General features: G+C 56.5%; 4 protein-coding genes across 4 annotated transcripts, besides 12 other annotated features; 3 read left to right on the top strand and 1 right to left on the bottom strand.

Annotated features, from left to right (window-relative positions):
• Window positions 1-95: 95 nt before the first annotated feature.
• Window positions 96-169: a tandem repeat.
• A 4-nt stretch (window positions 170-173) lies between these two features.
• Window positions 174-220: a tandem repeat.
• Window positions 221-702: 482 nt separating this feature from the next.
• On the top strand, window positions 703-2,364 carry EKO05_0006190 (uncharacterized protein; the record flags this gene model as incomplete). The annotated part of the gene is made up of 3 exons (XM_038940282.1): window positions 703-749; window positions 808-919; window positions 1,012-2,364. The coding sequence occupies 3 exons, from the start codon at window positions 703-705 to the stop codon at window positions 2,362-2,364; spliced, it is 1,512 nt and encodes a 503-aa protein (XP_038797696.1).
• A 1,375-nt stretch (window positions 2,365-3,739) lies between these two features.
• Window positions 3,740-3,799: a tandem repeat.
• Window positions 3,800-3,865: 66 nt separating this feature from the next.
• Window positions 3,866-3,948: a tandem repeat.
• Window positions 3,949-4,007: 59 nt separating this feature from the next.
• Window positions 4,008-4,060: a tandem repeat.
• A 159-nt stretch (window positions 4,061-4,219) lies between these two features.
• Window positions 4,220-4,256: a tandem repeat.
• Window positions 4,257-4,537: 281 nt separating this feature from the next.
• Window positions 4,538-4,840: a mobile genetic element.
• A 610-nt stretch (window positions 4,841-5,450) lies between these two features.
• Window positions 5,451-5,475: a tandem repeat.
• A 489-nt stretch (window positions 5,476-5,964) lies between these two features.
• Window positions 5,965-7,290, bottom strand: EKO05_0006189 (uncharacterized protein; the record flags this gene model as incomplete). The annotated part of the gene is made up of 1 exon (XM_038946042.1): window positions 5,965-7,290. The coding sequence occupies one exon, from the start codon at window positions 7,288-7,290 to the stop codon at window positions 5,965-5,967; it is 1,326 nt and encodes a 441-aa protein (XP_038797695.1).
• Window positions 6,532-6,581: a tandem repeat.
• Window positions 7,067-7,102: a tandem repeat.
• Window positions 7,120-7,180: a tandem repeat.
• Window positions 7,291-7,536: 246 nt separating the features above from the next.
• On the top strand, window positions 7,537-10,058 carry EKO05_0006188 (DNA-directed DNA polymerase; the record flags this gene model as incomplete). Its single annotated transcript, XM_059636754.1, has 5 exons — window positions 7,537-7,596; window positions 7,762-7,767; window positions 7,853-7,966; window positions 8,141-8,480; window positions 8,716-10,058. The coding sequence occupies 5 exons, from the start codon at window positions 7,537-7,539 to the stop codon at window positions 10,056-10,058; spliced, it is 1,863 nt and encodes a 620-aa protein (XP_059492737.1).
• A 259-nt stretch (window positions 10,059-10,317) lies between these two features.
• On the top strand, window positions 10,318-11,661 carry EKO05_0006187 (uncharacterized protein; the record flags this gene model as incomplete). The annotated part of the gene is made up of 1 exon (XM_038946041.1): window positions 10,318-11,661. The coding sequence occupies one exon, from the start codon at window positions 10,318-10,320 to the stop codon at window positions 11,659-11,661; it is 1,344 nt and encodes a 447-aa protein (XP_038797693.1).
• Window positions 11,662-11,956: 295 nt separating this feature from the next.
• Window positions 11,957-11,968: part of a tandem repeat that runs on past the window's edge.

Below are 11,968 nucleotides of genomic sequence, written 5' to 3'. Positions count from 1 at the left end.
CTCGCGACTCGCAGTACACATTGCCGGCTGACCAGCCCTGCGCCGCTCAGGGAGATGTGCACACCGCGAGACTGTGGGGGGCGTGATGGGGAGGCGTGAAGGTGAAGGTGAAGTGGAGGTGAGGGTGAAGGGGAAAGGGGGGGTGAAGGTGAAGGTGAAGGTGAAGGTGTCACTGTCTGTGTCGCTGGCCGTGTCGCTGGCCGTGTCGTTGTCGGTGTCGCGCAGCCATCAGCTCTGCCCTGCCCTGCGCTGTCTTCACATGCCAACCCCAACCAGCTCTGCTCGGCACGTGTCGGCTCGGCTGCGTCTTCTGCCAAGCAAGCCGGCTACCCCAGATTCAAATGTCCACGCCTCCCACCACCGTCCCCCGTCACCCTTGCACCTCACTCAGGCATCACGAGGCGCCTCCGTCAGCTGCTTCCACTGCCCTCCTCGCTGCGTGGCGTGTCTGAGACGCTGCCACACCCAGCGCCTGTCTCGGCCTCGATGCGGCCGTGGCTCCCGTCCTCCTATTGTGTGCATCGCTCGTGCTCCAAAGCAGCATCTGCTCCGCGAGCCTGTCGATCCTCGCGAAGCCATGCATGCACTTGACCACTGCCTCGGACTAGCTTCCGCCTCCTCCCCTTAAGCCCACCCTTGCTGCCGTTGCCTGCCAGAACATCGCCTGTGCGGGAGCCCCTGCAGTCGTTGCCGTTCGCCGCAATGGCTCGCCAACCCGCCGCGGTTGCACATCTGCGCCTTGCGAAACCGTAAGATCCAACGCTGGACTCGGCCTGTCCGATACACGCACTGATGTCCGTGACCTAGGCTCACCACTGCTTACGTACTGGGTTGGCTGTCGAGCACCACTCCGCGTCTGGCCAGGATACTGCTCTTGTTCGCCAGACGCAAATTGACCGTTCGAGCTGCGTGGCTGCATGTGGGTGAAATCTCCTGTACTACCACATCCACCATGATGGATATACCGCAAGTCATTGCAGTCCGTGTGCTAGACTAACGGAAATCCAAAAGACCGTCGATACGCTCCGCGGGGCCTGTGCCATCCATCGTTTCCCTGCCTTCTGCGCTGTTCTCGTCGGTGGATCGACGCTCCTTCAGATCCCAATCAAAGCCTTGCTCATCACAGCTCTACCTCGGCTCAGATCATCTCCAAAGTCCTTTGACCATTGGATTGCTGGACTGCTCGCCAGATTCTCTGCAGCTCTGATCTCAGCGTCTGTCTCGTTCCAGCTGCTGAACAGCGCTCCCACCAAGTATGCTCCGTCCACCGCACCAGGCGCAACATCAAGCTTCACCAAGACTAGCCTTGGCCCGTTCGACGAACCCCCGGAACAACATGCAGCAGAGCCGAAGAACGTACTGCCACTTACAAGACCAGATCTTGCTGGAAGAACCTTGGACTTGACTCTCTTCGCGGTCGTACGAGCTTTGGACGTTGCCGTATGCACGACTACCTCCTCCCTCCAACCTTCATCACGACTGCATCAAGCTGCAAGTAAGCTCCCCACCCCTCTTTTCTGTTTGTCGGCAGCCACAATCATGTGGTCGTGGTTCTACAGTCCCAGCCGCCTCCCTCAAAATTACAACGCGTGGATATCTGCCGCCGCAGGACTGGATCACCGTCTCATGCTCGCTCTTCGCCACGCTAGATATGGCACCTTTCAATATGGCAAGCACACGGGCATGGCCCCTCTTCTCGGCTCCATGGCTCGCGACTATGGCATGCCGGAAGAGGCTGGCGATCCTGCCAAAACGGTGCCAGTGCCATGTGAGCTGGTGCACATGGGCTGCGGAAAGAGCTGTGAGAAGCACGCGCTATGGCGCTTCTGGCGTGGCTGGGCGTTTGCGGCGAAGATGTACTTCCCGCTGCAGCTCTTTGTACTGGCCAGGCACTTGAGGAAGACTGGGCGCCCTGGAGACCGATTCGCTGGACTGACTCAACACACGTTGACGGCAGCCTTCCAGGAGGCTACCTGGCGTTCGTCGTTCCTTGGCGCGTTTGTTGCGTTCTTCTACTATGGCGTCTGCCTCTCACGCACCCGTCTTGGACCAAGCATCTTCTCATCCAGAACGGTGACGCCGCAGATGTGGGATTCAGGGCTGTGTGTCCTGAGCGGGTGTCTGTTGTGTGGACTCAGCATACTGGTAGAGGAGTCTAGACGGCGCCTCGAGATGGTGCTATTCGTACTGCCCAGGGCTGCAGCCACATGGCTGCCTCGCCGGTATTTGCCTGAACACCGCTGGAAAGAGCATCTGGCATTCGCGCTCAGCGCTGCAGTGGTGATGACTGCGGCGCAGGAAGACCACAGGCGTGTGAGGGGCGTGTTGGGGAGGGTGCTGCATAGAGTCTTGAAGGCCGATTGAAGACTGTATCACTGACAGCGCAATCGAATCGAGTATGTGGATAAGACGAGTAGTCGAATTGAAATCAGACTCTCCATACATAGACCGTACCGAAGCTACTAGCAACACCAGCCGCAGATTGGCTGATTCCTCTCCACCTCTGCACAGCATCTTCTCAATCTCCCACATCACAGAAGAAGCAGTATCATCTTCCCATCCTCAAATTTTATTTTATTTTTCCTTTTTAGAACAAAAAACAAGAATCGAGGTATTCAGCGACTCCAACCACAAGCCCAGAATCAGCCAAGTGTGCTGTAACAACCCGAGTCCAACAAGTGACGATGCATCAACGAAGCTACTTCACCCGCCCCTGAATATCACCAGACTAGGTACTGCCCCCCAACACGTCCGACGGCGCACTTGGGCGGAGACCTACTCCGGCCCTATAAATAAGATGGTGTAGACTACTGCATCGCGCCAAAGTAAAATGACAATGGCACGGTTGGAATCCGGGAGTTTGTTCCTAAACGCTAGGTTCTAGAATAAGGAGGGTGGAAGGAGATTTAGTGGACAGACTACTGTATCCCGCTATAGTAAAATGACAATGGCACGGTTAGAATCTAGGAGTTTGTTCCTAAACGCTAGGTTCTGGAAAGAGGAGGGTGGAAGGAGATTTAGTGGACAGACTACTGTATCCCGCCATAGTAAAATGACAATGGCACAGTTAGAATCTAGGAGTTTGTTCCTAAACGCTAGGTTCTGGAAAGAGGAGAGTAGAAGGAGATTTAGTGGACAGACTACTGTATCCCGCTATAGTAAAATGACAATGGCACAGTTAGAATCTAGGAGTTTGTTCCTAAACGCTAGGTTCTAGAAAGAGGAGAGTAGAAGGAGATTTAGTGGACAGACTACTGTATCCCGCTATAGTAAAATGACAATGGCACGGTTAGAATCTAGGAGATTTAGTGGACAGACTACTGTTCCTGACAATGGCACGAATCTAGTTTGTTCCTGAACGCTAGGTTCTGGAATAAGGAGGGTGGAAGGAGATTTAGTGGACAGACTACTGTATCCTGCTATAGTAAAATAACAATGGCACGGTTAGAATCTAGGAGTTTGTTCCTAAACGCTAGGTTCTGGAAAGAGGAGAGTGGAAGGAGATTTAGTGGACAGACTACTGTATCCCGCCATAGTAAAATGACAATGGCACAGTTGGAATCAGAAGTCTATTCCTGAACACTAAGTTCTGGAAAGAGGGGGGTGGAAGAAGATTCGGCGGACAGACGCGCGCTATCCGATGCAGCAGGGCGCCGTGTACTCCGTAGACACGGAAGCCCATGGATGCCAGCGGGCAAAACAGCGAATCCTCAGCACGGCCTCGTTGGTGCACTTGCGCCACTCCCGCGCTCCCGCACTCCCTCAGCACGCACGCACGCAAGTACGCAAGTACGCAAGCCAGCTGCATCGGCTCCGCTGGACGGCTCACTCTGGCTCACGGCCACATGGCGGGGACGCGCACGCATCCACGTACACGTCCACGTCCACGTCCACGTCTACATTCACGTCCACATCAACTTCCACATCCACGTCCACATCCACGTCCACAGTCGTGTACGTACGTGCACCGTTCCCTACCCATCCACCCACCGATCCCCATGCACGCGCCCACCCCCGCACTGCCGGCGCTCATCTCCTCTCGCCTCCCGCCCCCCGGCTCGAAACGCCGCGGAGCGCTGGCCAGGTAGCGAGCGGGCGGCGCTGTCAGGTGCCGGTGAGACGCACGTGCATGTGCATGTACTGTGTGGCGTGCGCAGATTCGAGACAGGGAACGAAGAAGCACTGGAGATTCGCATTGAGATGGTGTGGTGAGGACGAATGTGTGCGTGGGTGGATGGGTGGATGATGGGTGGATGTGCTATTTCGGGACGATGGTCTGGCCCTCCATGTCAAGGCTGAATCGCAGTGGGGCTGGCTAGGCGGATTTGGTAGCGAGGTGGTACGATGCCGGTTGGTAGGGTTGGGGAAGGTTCGAAGAGAAAAAGATTCGAAAGTTCAAAATAAAAAGGGAAGCTTGGGCGAGGAGGTTGGATTGCATTGGGGCGGATTGCATCGATGGGGTGACAGGCGGTGGGGGTTTTCACGCTGGGAAAGCGGCGCTGGGAGGGAGGTGGGTTTGGAGGATACACTTGAGGCTTTGAGCTGATTAACCTAAAGCTGACCTAACCACCAACTTACCAACTTGGTCTAAGCAACACGCAAGAATACTGTAATCAAAAACTTTGCAGCTGCTGTACTCTAGAGTAATAAAATATAATAGATTTTAGATAACCATAACCTAAAAATAACCCTAACATTGAACTAAGTCTAACCCTAAAATTTTGCTGTAAATATAATAATCAAAATCTTCTAAATAGGTTTAGAAGATAATGCCTAGCGTTAGTTAGGTAAAGCTGCCAAGACAAGGTTGAGCTCTTAGTGTTGGTCAGCTCAAGCGTGTCCTGGTGGGTTTGCCGGAGAGGTGCTGTGCTGTACTGCAGCACGCGATAGCGATACGAAGGTCAAGACGGAAAACCGCAGATGCACTAGGTATATTGCTGTGGCACGGTACAGCAAGCACCGAACCCGGGCCGCCGAGACACGACCGTCTCGTTTCGACACGATGCCAAACACGACAGGCACCGCGACAGGTGTGCAGAACAAGCACAAGCACACCACACCTCCCTCGCGCCATGTGCCAGCCTTGCTCCAACGACCGTCCGCCCCGCCTGCACAGCATCGTCGCAATGCCGTTTCGTTTCCATCGCATCTGACACGATCCCTGCTCCAGCGCGTGCAGCGTGCAGCAGGCACTCCCCCCTCCAGCCGTCCGTGATTGGCGCAGCGGCGAGGCGAGCAATTTTCTCTCGTGAAAAGCGTCTGCCTGCCCCGCAGCGTACCTCCAGTCAGCGCAAACACGACCCACAGTGAGAAAGCCAGGCCCAGGAAAGGGAGCTGGCGCGGGACCCACAGCCTATTTCGGGCTAAGCGGATACGAGCGGTGATGTCATGGAACGCTTTGCGCACGTCCGTAGATGGGGGAGCCGTAAATGCAGGGGCAAAGTTTTTCCGGGAGGGAGGGAGGGGGGGGGAGGGTGAAGAGGCCTAGTGAGTGTGGATGTGGACGAGGCTGTGGACAAGGGCAGGGCGCTCTGGAGGGGGTGTGGAGGATAGAAGCAGAGATGGATCTACTGTGTAGTGGTAGATGAATGTGTAGGATGGATCAGCGGTGGAGCGCGCCGTCGCGGCCGGATTGGGTAGTGACCAGTCGTCATTTCGCTTGACAGCGCTCGGGTCTTGACAGTCGCGTGAAGAGGGATGGTGTGCAGGTCTAGGCGTGTGCGGGCGTGTGAAGATATATATTGGCAATAGCGCAGCTATTGAGTAGTATGAGACTAGAAGATAGGTAGATGGAATGGGCATGCGCGGTGCAAGGAGAATGCGTGCGGGGGCAGCCGCCTGGAAGGGCTAATGCAGGTGGTATCATCGAAACAAACAACTCTGAAAATGCTAAACGAACGCCATGGGCCCTGTGCCCTGTAGTGTATCCAACGCCGTCGTGGGGCAGTGCGCAGCTCGTCACGCTCAGCTGCTGTCATGGTCGCTTCCTGTCGAGGCGGTGGACGAGTTGTCGCCGGGCAGCTTGCCCAGTGTCCATCGCCAGTCTCTGCTGCGTTTCCGTCGGCCAGCGACGGGCGTCTGGGGGCAGGCGTCGCTGTCGTCCTCGGATTCAGAAGAGTCTCGCTTGTCGCCGAGTCGGGGCGGCTTTCGCTGGCTGGACGAGCTCTCTATTGTCGAGACGGCCGGCTTTGCTTCTGTGCGTGGCTCGAGAGACAACAAAGGCTTGCTGAGCTGCAGCTTCGGTGTGGCCAGCTGGTGCGTGGCTGTGGCGTCGGACTCGGTCGAGGCGGACTCGGTCGACGGGGAGTCGAGGGACGTCCAGGTCGGGCGGGAGGACTCCATGTCCGAGTTGGCCCAGGTGTACTTGACGGTCTTGATTTCCTCTTCCAGCGGCGTGCGAAAGGACACGCGCTTCTCCGCGGGGAACAGCGGCCTGGAGGCCATCTTGCGCGGGACGATGCGGCTGTTGGCGAGGATGGAGTTGAGGTTGTGCGGCTGCTTGTAGGGTATTGTGCAGCTTGCAGACTCGCTCGAGGCCGAGGTGAGCGTGGACGAGGAGAGGGTCGAGGCCGAGTCCGGGGTGCAGATGGCGGTGGGCTGCGAGCTGGTGCTGCTGATCTCGAGGCGCAGCTTCGCAGGGGGGCCGGGAGGAGGCGCGACGAAGGTGTTGAGCGTGTTGGAGGTGTTGGTGGTCGTGGGCTCGTAGGCGTTGTTGAACGTGTTGCGCACCGTGGGCGAGGCTGCGCTGAGGGTGTCGAGGCGTAGAGAGGCGCCTTTTCCAAAGACGCGGGGCTGGTGGGTGTTGACGGTGAGGCGCGGGCGCTGCGAGGGCTGCGCGGGCCGCGAGGGCATTATAGGCAGCGAGGCGGCCATGTTCAGGCTGGGCTGCAGGGCAGGTGACGACGAAAACGTGGGTGGTGCCGGGCGTGATGATATGGTCGAGAGCATCATGGGGGAGACTTGCCGCGCTCGAGAGCCAGGTGGGCGCAGACGGCGGCACAGCGGCAGGGTGGCGGGGCTGTCAGCCTTCTCTGGGCCTGCTGATGGAATGCGAGGGCAGGTGGCAGGCGTGGGCGTGGGCGTGGGCGTGGGCGTGGGCGTGTCCGGGTGCGGCGGCTGGTGTGAGTGTGGGTGTGAGCGTGAGTGTGAGTGTGAGTGTGGATGTGTGCGTGTGCGTGTGCAGTCTCGTGTCGTGTCGTGCTGGGGCTCGCGCAGAGGGTCTACGACACTCGACCTCCAGGACTGCGCGCGGGGCCGTCCTGCTTTTGATCGTTCGTAGACGCCCACCATCTGCCAGACGCGCACGCGTGCTATTTTAAGACGCCGGGGACGCCTGCAGGACGCGGCGCTACCGCCCCCCCCCCTGTCGCTTTTCTTCCGTGTTGGTTCAAGGCTTCCTTAGCGCCCTCTTGGGCCCGAAACGAAGCCTCTCACACACCTCCACCAACGCACCACCTGTCCACGACTCTGCGACTCCGCGACTCCGCGCATGGCAGACTGCGAGCCGCCAATGACCTCCCGCTTGGTGGCTTCGCGATGAACCGCCCTCGGAGCAGGAGGCCGAAGCCGCAGCTCGACTCGACCCTCCTCCACTTTGTAGGTCAGCACCGCGCTCTGTGGCCAGGCATCCCGCCGCCTTCGTTACACAGCCTTTGGCCCCAGCACCTGGACGCCGAATTTCGCCTCCGCCCTCGCCAGGCTCGTAACTGCTGGCGTCGGATCGTACTCAGCGTCGCTAACGTGCTGCCCGTGTTTTTTTAGGACTATGTACGCGTTGCCCTGTGCGTCGAGAGTCATGACTACGCTCACATGACCACCTGACTTGACCTTGGCTTACACGCACCTCCCACAGGACTGCTTCTACGCCAGCGTCTTTGAGCGTGAGCAGCCGCACCTCAAGACGCTTCCACTTGCCGTGCAGCAAAAGCAGATCATTGTGACGTGCAACTACGAGGCTCGTCGAAGGGTACCGTCTCCTGTCACTCCTCTCACGTGCTGCCCTTGCTTGGCCTTGTTGGTCAGACATGGCTAGACATGGCTACGCAAGCACCAGTCTTGTCCATGTACACCACCACGTATGCACTGCTGCACTGTATACGACAGCATCTCGGCCGTTGCATCACTCGGCTGACTTGTCCAGGGTCTGTACAAGCTGCAGCTGGTTACAGACGCAAGGAAGATCTGTCCTGACGTTATCATCGTCCTGGGCGAAGACCTCACACGCTTCAGAAATGCCTCGAAACGACTCTATGCCTTTCTGAGCTCCTTTTCGTGGAACGCACGCTGTGAGCGACTTGGCTTTGACGAGGTCTGGCTTGATGTGTCTGACCTGGTCGACAACAACGTTGCAACCCTAAATACTTCGAGCCTTGACACGTCTTTCTTTCGCCTATCCAAAACAGATCCCTCGTTGGGGTTTTCCTTCGACGCAACTCACCATGCTGGTCATGTTTATCCAGAGACGTCAAACGAACCGCAGGGTAAGCTTCTCCATCGGTCACAGTGCTGCAAGGCTGCATGAACTACACACTTGCGCGTCTGGAATACCCCAGAAACTCAGGACGTGGCAAAAGTGCGCGTGATTTGTCTCATGGATCTTATGCCGTTGACAGGCATCACGCCAAAAGCTGTCGTTACATGGTAGCATCCTGGCCCCTTCTCCTCCACGTTTCATGTTTCCACTTTCTCTCTCAATCTACGTCTGACACGCAACAGCAGCTGCCATCTCACATGATCCTTTGCATCTTCGACTTCTACTAGCAAGCCACCTGGCACAGCACATTCGGCAAAGGCTCGAACATGATCTTGGCTACACGGCTACTGTGGGCGTATCGACAAACAAGCTCCTATCCAAGCTGGTCGGCAATCTTCACAAACCAAACAGCCAAACAACACTGACACCACCATACACCGCAGACGATGATCAATGGGACAATGTCACGTATTTCGTCGACGACCACGAAGTCGGCAAGATCCTAGGCATTGGCCTCAGGATAGCACAAAAGCTTCGTGCTCATGTACTGCAGCGGCCGGCAAATATCGACGCCGGGCTTGTATACGGTGGAACGAAAGAAGATGTGCGCGTACGAGATGTACGCACTTACCCCGGCATAGGCTCAGACGTCCTTGAAAGAATCCTTGGCGGTCCCGGCACACCACATGGCATCGGTGTTCGTGTATGGGGTCTATTGAACGGCTGCGATGACACGCAAGTAAACCAAGCAAGGGAGGTACCACGTCAAATTAGCATCGAAGACAGTTACATCCGCCTAGACACATTAGATGAGGTGATCAAGCAATTTCACGTTCTAAACATCAGTCTGCTCAAGCGGATACGCACTGATTTGCTGGAGTGCGAACAAGAACCCTCCGAAGATCCTGCAGCCGTCACCACAGCATCTTCTCAGCGCTGGCTTGCCCATCCCAAAACGCTTCGCCTCTCCACACGCCCACGGCCTCCACAGAACCCTGACGGAAGCCGCAATCGCACTTTCGCGCGTATCTCCAAGTCAACGTCCATGCCAAACTTCATTTTCAGCGTGAGAGAAAGTGTTGAGACACTCGCTGAAAGACTGGTTCGTGAGACACTCATACCGCTATTTCGGCAGCTTCACCCTGAAAAGCAGGGGTGGAATTTGAGTCTTGTCAATCTTGCAGCAACCAACATGGTGAACGCGGCCAGCGAGAAAGGTGGAGTTGGGAGGGACATCGGAAAAATGTTCAGACGGCAGGACGATGCACTGGCCCCTTTCAGAGTGCGCAACGAATCTGCTCAATCAAGCACTGAATATATTGCGCACGAGTCGCGTTTGAAAGAGGAGGATGCAAAAGTTCGAAGGGTGATAGAAAAGCCTTACAACTACATCCCGAAGATTCCACTGAGTAGGTCCGGCTCAGAAGACATGCCCACGGCTTCCCAAGAAGGTTCACTCGCCGAAGATGCTTGGGAGGAAGATGATGATACGATGGACACCGACGTGTACCACTGCGATGCATGTGGCGCTGTTATGCCGATGTTTGCCATGGGCGCTCACGAAAGATGGCATTTTCAGGGCTGAATCCGTGTTCTTGTTTTACGGTGCTGACCACATGGTAAGATGAACGGCCGGATACCACCGCTAAGCCTTCACGTGGCTTTGTCCGCCAAGCTCCCTGAGAAAGCGGGGCGTCCTACATTGGCGGAGATCAACAACCGAGGCAGCATCGCCCCAATTCAGTTTTACACCAAGCGATGAGATAACATCTACGCTCATTTCACATGGATATCAACTGTTCCATCCTGCTAAGCTCGAGCCGTTCCCCGTCTCAGCAATTACAATGTCTCACCAGGCCGAGCTTCTCGCAATGCCGCCAAGTCATGCTCCCCCAGAACTATACCCAGAACCCATCTCGCTACGCACACTCGACCCGCAGACCGGCTCAACCTTCCCAGACCAAACAAGCACAGGTCCGCCAATCGATAGCGGCCTCTACGCATGGCGCCTACTGCTAGCAGCATTCGTCTTCGAGTCGCTGCTCTGGGGGTTTCCATTGTCATTTGGTGTCTTCCAGGAGCATTACTCCCAGCTGTCAGAGTTCAAAGACAGCCCGTATATTTCCATTGTCGGCACCACCGCGTCTGGGATTTCGTACCTCGGCGCTCCCTTCATCATTCCCTTGATCCAGCGTTGGAGACAGTACCGCACTCACATGATTCTCGTGGGCTGGCCACTGTGTGTTGCAGCGCTGGTGGCGGGCAGCTTTGCTGATAGACTCGGTACTTTGGTTTTGACGCAGGGAGTGCTGTACGGTATTGGGTTTGTTGTCTTCTACTACCCTATTCTCTCCATGGTGGACGAGTACTGGATAAGGAGACGTGGCATGGCATATGGACTTCTTTGCAGTGCGTCGGGCGTGTCAGGGGCAGTGACTCCATTGAGTCTGCAAGCTCTGCTGAAGCGATACGGACACAAGACGACGCTGCGAGGCGTGGCAGTCTTCCTGTTCGTCACGACCGGGCCGCTGATACCGCTGCTAAAGGGCAGACCAGGTCAGCAGCAGAACGTCAGACTCAAAACAGACTGGTCGTTTTTGAAGCAACCGCTGTTCTGGATCTACAGTCTCAGCAACCTGCTCATGGGATTGGGATACTTCTTCCCGAGCTTATACCTCCCTTCGTACGCCACCTCACTGGGTCTCACCACATCCAAAGGCGCGCTCCTCTTGGCTCTCATGAGCGTAAGCCAGGTCGCTGGACAGTTCACGTTCGGCTACCTCTCCGACAAACGCACGTCGCTCAACGCACTCATCACCCTCTCCGCCTCCATCGCCGCGCTTTCCACCTTGACCGCCTGGGGTCTCGCTCGCTCTCTTGCGCCGCTCATCTCATTCGCACTGCTGTACGGGTTCTTTGGCGCCGGATACACGGCAATGTGGGCTAGGATGGTGACAGCGGTGAGCTCAGAGCCTTCCGCCGCGCAGGCCATGTTCGGGCTGTTCAACTTTGGCAAGGGGATTGGGAACGTGGCAGCGGGCCCAATTAGTGCGGGCTTGCTGAGGTGGGGGAGTGGTGAGGAGGAGTATGGGATGGGGACGTACAAGGCTGTCGTGGTGTTTTCAGGGGTCTGCTTGCTGCTGAGTGCTGGCAGTCTGGGTACGGTGTATATTAGACCGAAGACCTGAGTTGGGTGTCTGTCTTGTTGATTGTCGCGAGATACGCACTGCTGCAATAAGACTTTACAACAATAGCTGGTACAAGTAGCTCTATAGCGCTGTCAAGGTAGTCAAGCATGCAATACCCAGACGCACACACCGTATTGTTATAGGAAGCGGGGTAAAAACCCACCCCTCCTCCCACCCAGGGGGTGTCCAAACAAACACCAAGCGCCTAAAAGTCCCCGTAACAGAGCAGGACAACACATTTTCGATGCTGGTTCGGTGTAGTATTGTACGCACTTGAGCGCAGAGCGATGCACTATAGCGTAGCGTA

The sequence above is a fragment of the Ascochyta rabiei genome, chromosome 10 (assembly GCF_004011695.2).
Source record: "Ascochyta rabiei chromosome 10, complete sequence".
Lineage (NCBI taxonomy): Eukaryota > Fungi > Ascomycota > Dothideomycetes > Pleosporales > Didymellaceae > Ascochyta > Ascochyta rabiei.
Note: the sequence above shows the minus strand (reverse complement) of the source record. Positions and strands in the feature narration are given on the sequence as shown.